The sequence below is a fragment of the Sinocyclocheilus rhinocerous genome, unplaced genomic scaffold, assembly GCF_001515625.1.
Source record: "Sinocyclocheilus rhinocerous isolate Xijiao unplaced genomic scaffold, SAMN03320098_v1.1 scaffold726, whole genome shotgun sequence".
NCBI classification, from domain to species: domain Eukaryota; kingdom Metazoa; phylum Chordata; class Actinopteri; order Cypriniformes; family Cyprinidae; genus Sinocyclocheilus; species Sinocyclocheilus rhinocerous.
In genome coordinates, this window is record NW_015661868.1 from 393,335 (window position 1) to 407,134 (window position 13,800).

The 13,800-nt window shown below is 34.7% G+C and overlaps 1 protein-coding gene across 1 annotated transcript in view; it reads right to left on the reverse strand.

Moving 5' to 3' along the window:
- Positions 1-6,751, reverse strand: part of LOC107726551 (calcineurin subunit B type 1-like) — an 11,317-nt gene extending 4,566 nt beyond the window's left edge. Inside the window, exons 1-3 of the mRNA XM_016536179.1 lie at positions 6,679-6,751; positions 6,203-6,298; positions 795-979 (exon numbers count right to left, since the gene is read on the reverse strand). Of these exons, the coding sequence (XP_016391665.1) occupies positions 795-979; positions 6,203-6,298; positions 6,679-6,751 (354 nt within the window). The remainder of the gene's footprint in view (positions 1-794; positions 980-6,202; positions 6,299-6,678) is intronic.
- Between the last annotated feature and the right edge of the window lie 7,049 nt (positions 6,752-13,800).

Sequence of the window (13,800 nt, forward strand, 5' to 3'; positions counted from 1 at the left end):
AACTTTATTTGGAGTACTACTTGTGCACAATGCACATTTCTTACTATTAAGCCTAAAATGTGTTTTAATGTCACTATTGATGAGGACTGTATGATCTTTGAATAATATCGATCTTTAAGTATACTTGCAATAGTTCCACTGTAGCACAATCAAATATACTTCAGTGTATCTTTAGTTGGACTTCAGCGCTACTTCCACACAATTAAAGTGCATTAAGTACAAAATTAGTTGTTCCAATTTAGCAGACTTTAAGTATACCAGTTTTTTAAATTGCAGGTTATTTTTATTAAGTATTTTAGTATATTTATTTTTCACTAGGGGCATACATGGAATATAGTGTCATCTACTTTAAATACAACATGCATAATCATATACTTTTTTATACAATTGTTTGGGTTCCCGAAAGAAACTTTTGGTGAACAGTTCTTAAAAGAACCATTTTTTGAAACCTTTATTTTTAAGAGTGTACACTAGCATAGATCTGCTAGCATAGATCCATATTATGCCTATACTGTATATAATACATCCATCCATGAATGATTATCTGCATCTGTCGATATTCATGCCTTCTCATTCCACTGTAAAAAGTGAAAACATGCAATTGTTACCTATTTCTACTTGATCTGACCCTGAAAATGTTGTTGGAGATCACTAGATGCTGTATGGTTGATTCAGCCATATTTATTTTATTATTATTATTTTTTGACTGAATACAGCCACTTATTTGAAATGTTATCAGATGTGTATATATATATATATATATATATATATATATATATATATGCCAGACTTACAGCACAGAACTCCTCGAAGGATATTCTCCCATCACCGTCCTTGTCTGCGTTGACGATGGTCTTGTCCACTATCTGCTGCAGCTGAGTGTCCTTCAGATTGTTGCCCACCATCATCTTCAACACCTGGAACAGCTCTCCGTTGGAAATGTAGCCGTCCTTGTCCATGTCATAGATCCTAAAAGCGACTGGATCCAGGAAAACGGCGAATTGAATGAATATTGTGTTCATTTAAATATTTAGATAAATTGTGTTATACACAATGCCAACCATCAGTCACCCTCTCTAGATATCTGCATCGACCATTAAAAAACACCCAGTGGGCGAACACTTCCAAGTTTAAAGATACAACCTTGTAATTTCCAGCCCACCATTCAATTCCTACCGTCAGTCTGTGATGTAACATTCATTTCTTTAAACTTTTAGCTGCATAACATGCAAAGTATCCGAGGCTCGGCCGCAAATGTGTCGAAGAGTGTTTGAGGAAGTACATCCTTCTCTACTACTAAACCACCTTCTCTTAGAGCAAAGTGCAGCCCTGCGGTTTAGTCATTAGATTTTGAACAGGTAGCGTTAATATATAAATACAGAATATGAAAGCAAAGCACACTATTGGTGTTAAGCAACACAGAAACCCCGTTCAGCCTTTTAACAAAATAAACATATTCGGTTTAATGTGTTACTTATGAACAAACTATGATTCTCTTCTCAATGATGATTAAACCGCGGTGTGTGTGTGTCGCGTGTGAGAGCTCATGTATTAAACGTGAATGTCAGCTCGTAACTACATCAAACAAAGCATTAAGCAATATGGAATAAAAAAAAAGAAAAGTATAGAGATATTGAGCTTACCTTCAGAGTTTTTCTAAGAAAAATGTAGCCTGATAATAAAAAATGTATTTCATGGAGTCATGGTTTGTTTCTCAGTGACATCTGCGAGCGTGTCGAGCTTCAGTCTGACTGTCAAACTCTCTCCGCCCACACTCACGCGCGCACAGAGCGCAGCCTCCTTGTACTTGTAGCATATACATTGCAAAAATGTTTCAGTTTAGCGAAGGAAACACGCGTTGTCAACGACTGAAACAGTCTAGTCAGTCCAAGCTCAAAAAACGTGATGTCTAAAACGTTTTATCTTTGACCTGCCCACTTTTTGAGCCATGCACTGAACACTGAATATTTATTTATTTCTTCTGAATGTTTTTTTTTTTTCAGGAAATACATTTCTGAATTCTGAATTTCTGAACATTCTGATATATATATATTGCTCAGATCATGACTTTAATGTTAAAAACATACCAGCTAAAAGCTTCAGCAAAGTTTTACAGGCATGTTTAATACAGATTGGTACAGAAGGGTCACCTAAAAATGGAACTGTATATATGGTCAAAAACATAACACCACTTTTAGAAATAAGGTGACAAATAAATGTGATTACAAAAATTCTGTTAATACCTACTTTTTTCTTAATGCACTGCCAATTTTTTTTGTTTTTTTTTTTGTTTTACTGTAGCCTATAAACAGCTACATGTATAAACAGTGTAATTTCGTTTAAAGAGGTTTGTAAACAAAGAATCTGAAAGACAGAAACTGTCACTGAAATTTGTTTGAAAGATAAGGCATTTCAATTTCAGGTTCATGCAATAAGATGTTTGAAAAATATTTTTATATCTGACCCTTACCTGAGTTTTATTTACCCCAATGCACACACAGACTACATTTCCTCTTGTATCTTCCAGCAGCGAACATCCCTATTGTAGTAAATGACAAAAAGATTTAAATCCTTTAAATCTAGAGAGCGGAAATTCTTTAACAATATTACTCACCTGTGCTTTATTATTTTTAATCTGGCATTCACCAGTGTTTATTTTATCTCAGTTGACCGGCAGAATTTCCTCTTGTAATATCCAGGCAGTGAACATCCCTATTGTAATAAATGACAAAAGATAGACAGTATCAGTTCAACTACAGGTAGTACAACAGACAGCAAATATGCTTGAAAAACATTACTCCCCTGTGCTTTTTGATTTCTAATCTGGCATTCACCAGAGTTTATTTTACCTCACTTGACAGGCGACATCTTCTCTTGCAACATAGCAGTTGCCATTCCTACTACTGTAATGAATAAGAAAAGTTTTAGTATCAAACCAAACTACAGGTTGTACAACAGAGAGCAGATTTGCTTGAGGAATATTACTCACCTGTGATTGTTTTCCCCCTTTTTTGTGTTTAATCTGTCACTTGCTACATTTATATTGGACCTCAGTGGAAAATATACAGTGTTTCTTTTCACAACATAAGGGCAGTGAACATCACTGTTTTAATGAATAAGAAACAAATACAGTGCATATTAAACTTTAAGTTGTGCAATAGAAATGTCTGAGAAATATGACTTACCCACAGTTATCATTTTTATTTTAGGGTTCTCAATCTGGCACATACCCGTTTATTTATTTATTTTTTCCCCCAGAAGATGATTCTTCTTGCAACATCCAGGCAGTGAACATCACATAAATGACAAAAAATAATAATAATTAGAACAGCAAATCTGGAAGTTCAACTTGAAAAATATTACTATCCTTTGTTTTTATTGGGGTTTATTTGACCTTGACTGAAAGGTTGTATTTCCTCTTGTAACATCCAGGCAGTCAACTTCACTACTGTACTGAATGCAAAAAAGATACACAGTACAATTCAAACTACAGATTGTACAACAGACATTTTTTGTTTTAATCTAGCATTTACCAGACTTTATTTTTTTTACATGCAGTTTTCAACATGCAGGCTGAGAGTTAGTGAAGTTTTTTCGTTGAATACTGACTTTTTGTACATAGAGGATTTGTTCAGCAAATGTTAAAGTAATTCCAATACTCAGCACTAGATGGCCGCATGAGTTCTCGTTTATTTCAGGCACTCATTTCTCCCGTGAAATGAGGGAATGTCATGCATTCACATACAGTGAATGAGAAATCATCATCACAATTCCCTGACCTGGCCCCTATTTTTCCTCAGCCTGGCTGAGGGCACATATGCAATAGCTTGTGCAGTATTATAATATAGGGGGGTGAGACAGTGCTTAAAGGGATGGTTCACCCAAAAATGAAAATTTGATGTTTATCTGCTTACCCCCAGGGCATCCAAGATGTAGGTGACTTTGTTTCTTCAGCAGAACACAAACAGAGATTTTAAAGTTAAAAATCATAATTTGTGTTCTACTGAAGAACCAAAGTTACCTACATCTTGGATGCCCTGGGGGTAAGCAGATAAACATCACATTTTCATTTTTGGGTGAACTATCCCTTTAAGTAAACTCGAAGAAATGTAGCATTTCTTCCTGGCTGATGATGTAGTTACAGCATCTAAAAGTAGCAGCTAACAGGTCATGCTAACCAGATAAACCAAATTATCAAAGCAATAAGCCATTTAAAACCAAGTCTTACAATGATTTTCCAGAGTTAGGGGGGTTGTACTGTCCGTTCTCTGCTTTGTGTCAGGCCTAAAACTGGTAAAAAATCTTAGCCCCTCAATTGATTTAATTCCTAAATTTTTGTCTTGTCAGATTTTTTATGAACCTTTCCACTTAGTATATGTTACCTTATTGCATGTGTGCTGTTGTCTGCCTGGGTAGTTAATTTGACTACACACTATAGAGAACAAATTACACAAACTTATGAAGTTTACTTTACGCAAACAATAGGCCTATTTCAATGGAAAAAACTAAAAAACTTTATAGATTACTTTTGTCCCTACTTCCTTATTCTACACCACCCAAACAAGTGCATCATTTGAACATGAAACAATCAAAGATAACCGAAGCTTTACAGAAGCCAACATTTAACCCCTTGTTTATACTTTAGCTTGCTTTTAAAAAGAGCAATTATGGAAATAATATACTTTAAAACAATATATAAGTGCATAGCAACTTCATTGCATATTAATTAAAACTGAATGAAAATGTTTTATAGTGTAAATCAATAAATGCAATTATTTGAACTATAAAATGCTTTTTGGCCCACTTAGGTATGACTTAAGTACACCTTTATATGTAATTTCATCATTATATTGTTTTTGAAATATGGTAAAATTGTACTGCTGAATGTACTGACAAACATTTATGGCAAACTAAAATACACTTTTAATGCCAATTCAAATAAAACATGTATGTCGTGTATTTAAATATACACTCTAAAAAATGCTGGGTTAAATATAACCCAGCGCTGGGTTAAAAAGGGACAAACCCAGCTACTGGGTTGTTTTGACCCAGCTATTGGGTTGTTTTGACCCAGCTATTGGGTTGTTTTGACCCAGCGGTTGGTTTGTTTTGACCCAGCGGTTGGGTTGTTTTGACTCCAAAACAACCCAACCGCTGGGTCAAAACAACTCAATAGCTGGGTTTGTCCCTTTTTAACCCAGCGCTGCAGGTTATATTTAACCCATCATTTTTTAGAGTGTATTTTTAATTACATATTTGTAATGATGAAGTTGTAATTTAGTACTTAAATATATTTACTTTAAATGAATAACACACTATAGTTAAAATTGTAACCAAATACCTTACATGTGCTTTTGTATGTTTGTCAGATCAGTGTACTTCTTTAAAGCCTGATAAAAGATTACAAAAACATAATGATTTAAAAAGTACTTTAGAGTCAAACTTTTAATTTGACATTATTACAAAGTGCACTTTTTAAAAGTCTACTTAAGTGTGTTAAAGTTAACTGCATCTCTGTATACATTTAAGCGACATTTTATTTCACTAATATTATCTGCAAATATACTGCAAGTATATATGTTTTTTTTTTTTTATTTTTTTTTTTAAATATGCTTTTATTTGAAGTAAACTATAAGTGCACTTTCAATACAATTAAGTACACTTATTTTTCATTAGTGACCATACACGGAAGTTTGCATATAAATCATGCTAAAGCAATGTTTTCCTTATGTTATATTAAAAAATGTATTTGAATGAAAGATTAGCCAACAGTTTTTAGGCAGATATTGCATGCCAAGTGAACTGACTTCACTTATAATAGTCCCTTCTATGTCACCATCATTCTTTCGAAGCACCATATTTTCCAGCAATTAACTGTATTGCATGTCTTCGGTTGAACAGAGTGCAAAGGTTGAAAGGGGTTGGTGGCTCCCATTAATCAGACATCTGGACTTTGTTATTTTAATGTGCCAAGTGTTGAAATTGCAGGAAGATCAGACTAACTACATTGAAGTAGGCGGCCCACATGGCCTATCAAAGCAGAAGAGCAAAGTGGCGGTAGAGTGGGGCGATCCCATTAACTACACTGGGGTTTTGCTGCATGCAGACAGACAGAAATGCTCTGTGATCCTCCACATACAGCCAGAAGCACATATGGACCGCATCCACGGTCGAGCGGCGGCGTTCCTGACGAGTTGAAAACATCTGCGAGACTCTGTTTCTTTCTCTCCTTCTACATCCATTTCTCCCACCCTCTCCCAGTGATCTTTGATATTTATTTTTGGGCACGTTGGCTGGCCTTACATGGTCTGGCATTGGGTGCAGCTCTTTCTGGAAGACGCCCACTGGTCTGCCCTCCGTCTGTGGCAGTGGCAGGATGGGAATACCAGACGTTTGAAGTCATCACTTTAAAGGAATGCATTACCAAGTTTTCATTGTGCTTTGGAGATATTGGTTTATTAGAATGAGATTTATTCCAGTGGCAAACAAACAATCGTAATCTGACTTTGTTCGTAATCAATGCCATTGCAGTTTACTCATCAAACTTGGACTTTCTAAACAATGGTGATTAAATCCGTGTGCGTGATAAGCATCTTGTACACAAATGTAACTGAAATAACAATGAATGTTTGATGCAATGGTATGAAGACTGAAAGGATCTGTTTGGCTGGTACTCACTCAGGACAGTTAGAGAGAGACAGAGATCGGCCAGAACTTCCCACACAGGAAGCGGGTGGTGAATGAGACGCATTGTGCCACAACAAATCGCTCATTGAATTGTTGTGGGGTAAGATTAATGCACAAACAGCACAATGCTAACTCATAAAGCCCAATTTAGAGGATGACACGGAGGCGTCAGGCGCCATATTCTCCATTCTCTGACCTGATTAAGTCACTAGGTCAAGGTTTTCCTTATTCATGGTGGATTTCTGGATTTTTAATTAAATCAGAGTTTGAATTTTAATGTGATTTGTCAAGAAGTGGTAAGAACCAGTTTTGTGTTACCTTCTAATGCAAATGTATGAGTCATTATTTGAATGAACCTTTTAACACTGTGGCGGTAACAAACTCCAATACTCAAGGGGGCGATAGAGTTTCCTTTAAATGTGTGTGCCATTAAAGCGAATGTGTTCTTATTGTTTAGCTAGGCTATCTAAGCATGTCAACAGCTTAGCTACCTTTAACCTATTTAAAGATAGTTGACTTTAAAGAAAAAACACACCATGTTAACTGTAATGCATGCTAAAGCGCACATTTTATCAGTGCCTTGAATTACGAATTGCACTATGAATCATTTCATAACACAACAATGTGTAAAATTGAGCTTGTACAGCCAGAAGTGTCAGTTTTCATGACATACATGACATGATACTCATTTTTTTCTGATTGGCACTATCAGTTTATTTAAAAATAGGTTACATACAAAAAGGCAATTTATATATATACAGTGCCTTACAGTTCTTCTATAATCAAAATGTTTTTCATTTCTGAATGAGCTTTGGTATTTTTTGGTGGCATAACATCAAAAAATAAAAATAAAAAGGCAGGGTGATGCAACTGTCTTGAAGTCATGATGAACAAAAAGTTCATTAGTTTCAAATGAAGAAGTAGTTTGACATAGTATTTTATTATCATTATTGTGTTATTGTCAATAACTCTCAGATATAATATCAGATACTTTTACCATTTTATGGCAAGGCAGGCTTAGTTCAGGTTGTAACATTTTATATGTTAAAACACTCCAAAAATGTGATTAATGATATTTATGTATTCATAATCATGATATTTGTAAAATATACTTTTTACCCTTTTAAACTTAAAACTAAATAACTAATTAGTTAAAACTAATTAAACTAACTAATTATAATTTTTTTTTAAATATCTAAAACTAAACATAGTTTTTAACCAATATGCATAATGACACTTTAATATCAATTAAATTAAATTAAATTAAATTAAATTAAATTAAATTAAATTAAATTAAATTAAATTAAATTAAATTAAATTAAATTAAATTAAATTAAATTAAATTAAATTAAATTAAATTAAATTTAATTTATTTTATTTTTACTGAAAATTATACAGAACACCATAAAACCACACAAAACATGAAAATAAAGCTTTCACATACATTTTAAACTACAGTTTTTTTTTTTTTCAATTTCTTTATTTATTGACCCACTTAGATTTGAAATTGTGGTGATATTTACCGCTAAACTCATCCTGCACAGTTTGTGCAACATATGAATGAACAATACTTCAGATTTTCCAGTTTGTTGAGAAGAGGTGCATTATTACTCTTCGAACCTGTCAGATTTTTATGATGATAAAATGGGTGAAAAGTTCCCATATCTATCAGCAAGAACGTCATAGACACTTGGGTATGGGGTCTTTTGATCTGGCAAGCAAGCAAGCTCCTAACAACCACCCAGAACACCCTAGCAACTGCATAGCAACACCCTGGCAGCCTATGATAGTGGACATGCTGTACACTGGCAAACAAGCTTCGTGATATTTGCGAAATACCCATACACTGGCTCTATTGTGATCCACTGCACTGTATTCAGGTGATGAACTGAGCTCTGAGGCAGAACGTGTAATGAATCCTCTGTCAGAGAATTCTCCGAACACAACAGGATATGATGTTACAGTGTGTCCAAAGCTCTTATTACTCTTTGTGCACAGGATTAAGATCCACACAATGACTACATAAAAGCACGGATAAGACGAGTTGGTGAAGGCAAAAGTGCTCAGGTTACACATTACACACATGATTAGGCTTCAGGCTCCTGCTAGTTTTTCGTCACACTCTGGACTACAAGTCCACTACAATAACACCAACTAGATAATGAAGCTTTCTGAAGGTTTTAAGGTGTTTCGGATGGTTCCCAGGGTGTTGCTATGCAGTTCTGAGTGGTTTATAAGGCAATAATTGATGGTTTCTTACTGGTTCAAGTCTGTACAATATGTTGGTCTCTCCTTCAAGGTAAATCTATTGGATTTCTTCGCAAGTTTTATCATACGCCAGACATATATTGTAAATTTCATGACTTAGAAACTTAATAGCACAGTTTTTGTCAACAAGTAGCATGAAGTATCTGTTGCATAAATGGTGCAGGATGAGTTGCACACCAAAGTTTATTACGTCAGATTAGGGGTTTGTTTAAATTTCTAACTTTAACCTTCGAAGGGAGAAATGCAGAGTAGCAGAGAGCAGCAATGCTTGGCATGCAGCAGACAAAAGGGTGGGACTGGCAGGAAAAGCAGCGATGAGTAAAGCTCAAGTTCTCCTTTATGAGCCCCTCATCTAACAACCGCATTTGATTACAGTAAGGCTCAGAGTTGAGGAACTTTTTACAGGATTACTGCCAGTTTCCTCCAGCACACACACACACACACACACACACACACACTGTTGGATGCTGGAGCGTCTCTGTGAAACCGGAGTGGGCTGAGGCTATAATGAGCGGTATGAAGGGATGATGTTGAACACTGGCTGAGCCAGTCAGGGATAAACAGTGGGGAGTTTCCTTCAGATTCTACGATCCGCTCTTCTGGTTTGTCTCTGTTAGGCAGTCCGTTCTGCTTTGATCCGGAGAAGCTAAAAGAGGCTATAAAAAGGTAAGGATTCCTGTTTTTATGATGCACACAGAGGTTTTTTAAAAGAATCTAGCATATCTCAGAGGAAAGTAAAATGACAAACTGTTAGTTAGTTGCTGGTTAGAGATGATATTGAGAGCAAATTAAGATGTTTTCTTAAGTTCCATGCTTCTCATATTTCTCTCCTGAGGGGAAAAAAGCCAGTATAATGTCATCAAGGATTCCAGTGAAATCTCGACCGTATCTCAAAATGTGCTCAAGATACCAATAGTCTGCAGTCAAATAGGAATTTAAGTCCCTCTGGAATCAAATGATTTGACTTGCATGTTGTCTTTAACTCGACTTTATGTTTACTGTATGTTCACAATTATCTCATTTGTGTCTATTTTTATTTCACATAACGAATTTTAAGAGAAACATTGATGAAAAATGTCTTCTATCCTATAAAAGAACATTTCTTTGGGATTTTATGGCATATTGTTCATGTATCTCCTGATAATGTTGTCAGGTATTTTTCATTGTGATGTAAACTAAACAATAATTTCCCCCCAAAATAGTTTATGAATATGTCCATGGTGGCAGGTGGTTTGGTAAGGAAACTTAGATTTCATTTATTGACTTTTTACAGACATAATATACTTTAAAAGAATAAGTGTGTTTTCACACACTTAACTGCATGTTAATTGTAATTGAATGAAAATTGTATTATAGTTTCAACTGATATTAAATGCAGTTAGCTGAACTTTCCAGCGAAGCACTTAAGTATGACTTAAGTACATCTTTAAATGTAATTTCATAATTACATTTATTGTCTTTGAAATATGGTTAAAGCTTACTGTCAAATTTACTGACAAGTTTTTGTTATTTTTAATGAAACATGTATGTCATGTATTTAAATATTTCTGCAATTACACATTTTAATGATGTTGCAATTTTTACTTTAAAAATGTAACTTGAAATGTAACGTTGAATAATAGACTACAGTTAAAATTATAATTAAGTACTTTACATGTGCTTTAGTATGTTAGTCAACAAAATAAGTGTACTTGTTTAAAACATGACAAAACATTATAAAAAAAAAATTATTTAAAATGTCCTTTAAAATAAAACCTTTATTACTCTCTTCAAAATACACTTAAATGGCCTTTTATTTCATTGATGTATTATTTTCAAGTACATTTTTATAAATATATACTTCTAAGATTTTAAGTACACTACAAGTGCACATTAAATACGATCAAGTGCACTTTTTTAACAAGAGACAGCAAAAATGGAACACTGATATCTAAAAATCATACATTTAAAATGTAAATCTCAGCTCAAAGAAAGGAAATCATTTCTTTTCCTACTCTAATATGAGTTCAGATGGTGACAAGGCCCGGACCAGCCGCACCCTTTAAGACGTAGCCTTGGTCTCGCATGGGTGGCATCCCACCAACAGTTAAAACTTACAGCAGTGACTGTAAAGACTTCTTAAGAGAACATAAAACCATTACTGAAGTCATGCTGATTTAAGAAGTCTAATGAGGAATCCAGTCCAAACGAAACACAGTCTGTGTGTGTTAATAAGACTCAGGGCAGGGGGTGTGGACTTTTTGGCGAGTGGAAATAAGGTGAAGATATACTGTGCCACACTAAATGTCAAGTGTGAAAGGCTGCGCTCTAATTTAAACTAGCACGCTTGACTCGTGGCCAGAGAGGCAATGTTGTTTTTCTGCTTTGAACGAGGGGCCAAGTCCTCTAATCTCAGCTCTCTCACATGATAAGGTTCGACCGGGGTCTGAGCTCTTATGTGTTCAGGATGAGTGGGCTTGATGGGGGAGGATCAGTGTTGTTTCCCTGTACAGAGAGTGCAGAGGGTGCACGTTCACGCTGGTAATGGAGGCACAGAGAGACAGGAACTGTAATTTCTCAGATCATTTCCTACCACTTTGCTTTGGCCTTGGCCCCCCCTTGTTCATTAGCAGTCATTAATTCCCAGGACAGGACATCAGAAAAACCTTCGGTGAGGGTAGAGAGGGCCGCTGAAAGGCAGAAAAACAGCAGTGAAACAGGATCACGTGTAGAGGTCATGAGTGAGATGTTTTGGGGCCCAGTTTGTGTCTCTTATATCCAAAAGCCTGTATGAACAACTACTCAAACCCTGGGTGGAGACTCATTATCTCAAGAGATTTCAGTTTTTATTCTTTGCTATTCTGTTTAAAAAAAAAAAATAAAAATTGTATGTAGAACACAAAATGAGAATTTTCAAAAAATGTTCATGTGGCTCTGTGACCAAAAAACAAACAATAAAAACCCAGAAAAGTGTCAGAAATACAGTTCACTATATTGCATTCTTCTGAAGACATGCAATATATATATAAATATTTTATATTTTTCAAAGTTATAAATATAACAAAGTTTACTGAAGTTTATTAATACTTTACAGGAAAATACTATTTCTTTCTGATACAAAATGTCATGTATTAATTGCCTTTGGTTTGTAATTATTTGTGAAATTTACAAGCAATTTCTGAGTTAAAACTGATTCAAAGAAATCCTACACCATTTATTTTGTAAAGTTTTGTGAGAGAAAAAGGCTTACATTTATAGCTAAATCATTGTAATTAAATATGTAATTTTGTTCAAAACAATACAAAAATCACAAATGAGATTTCTTAAAGGTGACATATCATGAAAATCTGACTTTTCCAGGTTTTGAGTGCTATAATCATGTCCCCGGTGCATCTACCAACCAAGGAAACGTGATAAAGATTAACAAAGTAACTTTGTTTTGGTAAGCCTTTTTCTGCAAGCGTCTGAGAAAACGAGCGCGTCTGATTTCGCTCCCTTGGTGACGTGGCAAAGGGATCTCACTGTTTTTTGTAACTCGTGTGTGTTTTTAACATAACTTGTGTGTGAAAGAGAACTTAGTTTAGTACTCACATGCCTGTGACAGCTGCTTTCTGTCCGTGTGCTTCGGATGTGTGCGCTCAGAAAACCGTATATCGGAAGTTTAAACTAATATGGTTTAAAACGCATGATTTCAGCGTGATAAACATGATAATCAAAACCAAAACAGATGTTTTTAGCAGGTCCGAGCTGTAATGGCGCAGCTCTATTCTGGAAAAGGGGGCGGGGAACAGCAGCTTTAAATGCAGCTAAATCTTGCATTTAAAGAGACAGGCACGAAAAAACACGAAAAACAGCCCGTTTCTGCTTCCACTCAAAATAGGCATTTTCAAAATGATATAATAAATGATCTGTGGAGTATTTTGAGCTGAAACTTCACAGACACATTCTGGGGACACCAGAGACTTATATTACATATTGTAAAAAGGGGCATAATATGTTTCCTTTAAATTTTCTCAAAAAGACCCTATAATCACATATGATCTCAACAATGTCTCAAACTGTGCACAAATTTGACAAAATACCAAAGTCTGCAAGGTTTTTCAATGTGAACCTAAATATGTAAAAATCTTTGTATTTATCTATAATCTTCTAGTACATATCAACAATTGTTTCATTTGTTGCTGTTTTAGATACAATTGATTCTTAACTGAGAACTCCTGTTTGTCTCTTGAGCAGCATTTGAGCAATAGGACTTTCCTCCAGGACCCTAAACCTTTCTGTTCAAATGTGTGGTTAGTGCAAAAAAAGTCAAATTGGCAGACGGCTTTATAGTTTCATAAATTCATGGTGACTGACAACCGTAAAAATCGTCTGTAATGCAATTGCTCATAAATCATCTCACATTAAAGCAACTCTCTTGCATCACATTGCACAGCTAAACAAAATATGAGGTAAAGAGTAACCAGTGTTAAAAAAAAACAAAAAAAAATTACAACACAGCTGGAACTGGGGACATTATGCTCAGATTTGCAACTTTAAGTGTAGTTATTAGCCTTGCTTGATATTATTTTTCTAAGCAATTGTACGATTTTTAGCTTGGAGGTTGAATGTACAGTTGAGGAAACCAACCCCATTTTGTGACCAAAATATATTTTAAATATATGCCAAATATATGCTGTAAAAAGTGAAGTATAATTAAATATATTTTAGAAATAGAAAATATATTTAATTTCAACCCTCATATATCAAAATATTTTAATATAGTTGGTCATTTTTTGTATATTTTGAAATGTTTAAATGTATATGTTAATATATTAATTAATGTTATATATATATATATATATATATATATATATACTTTTTTTT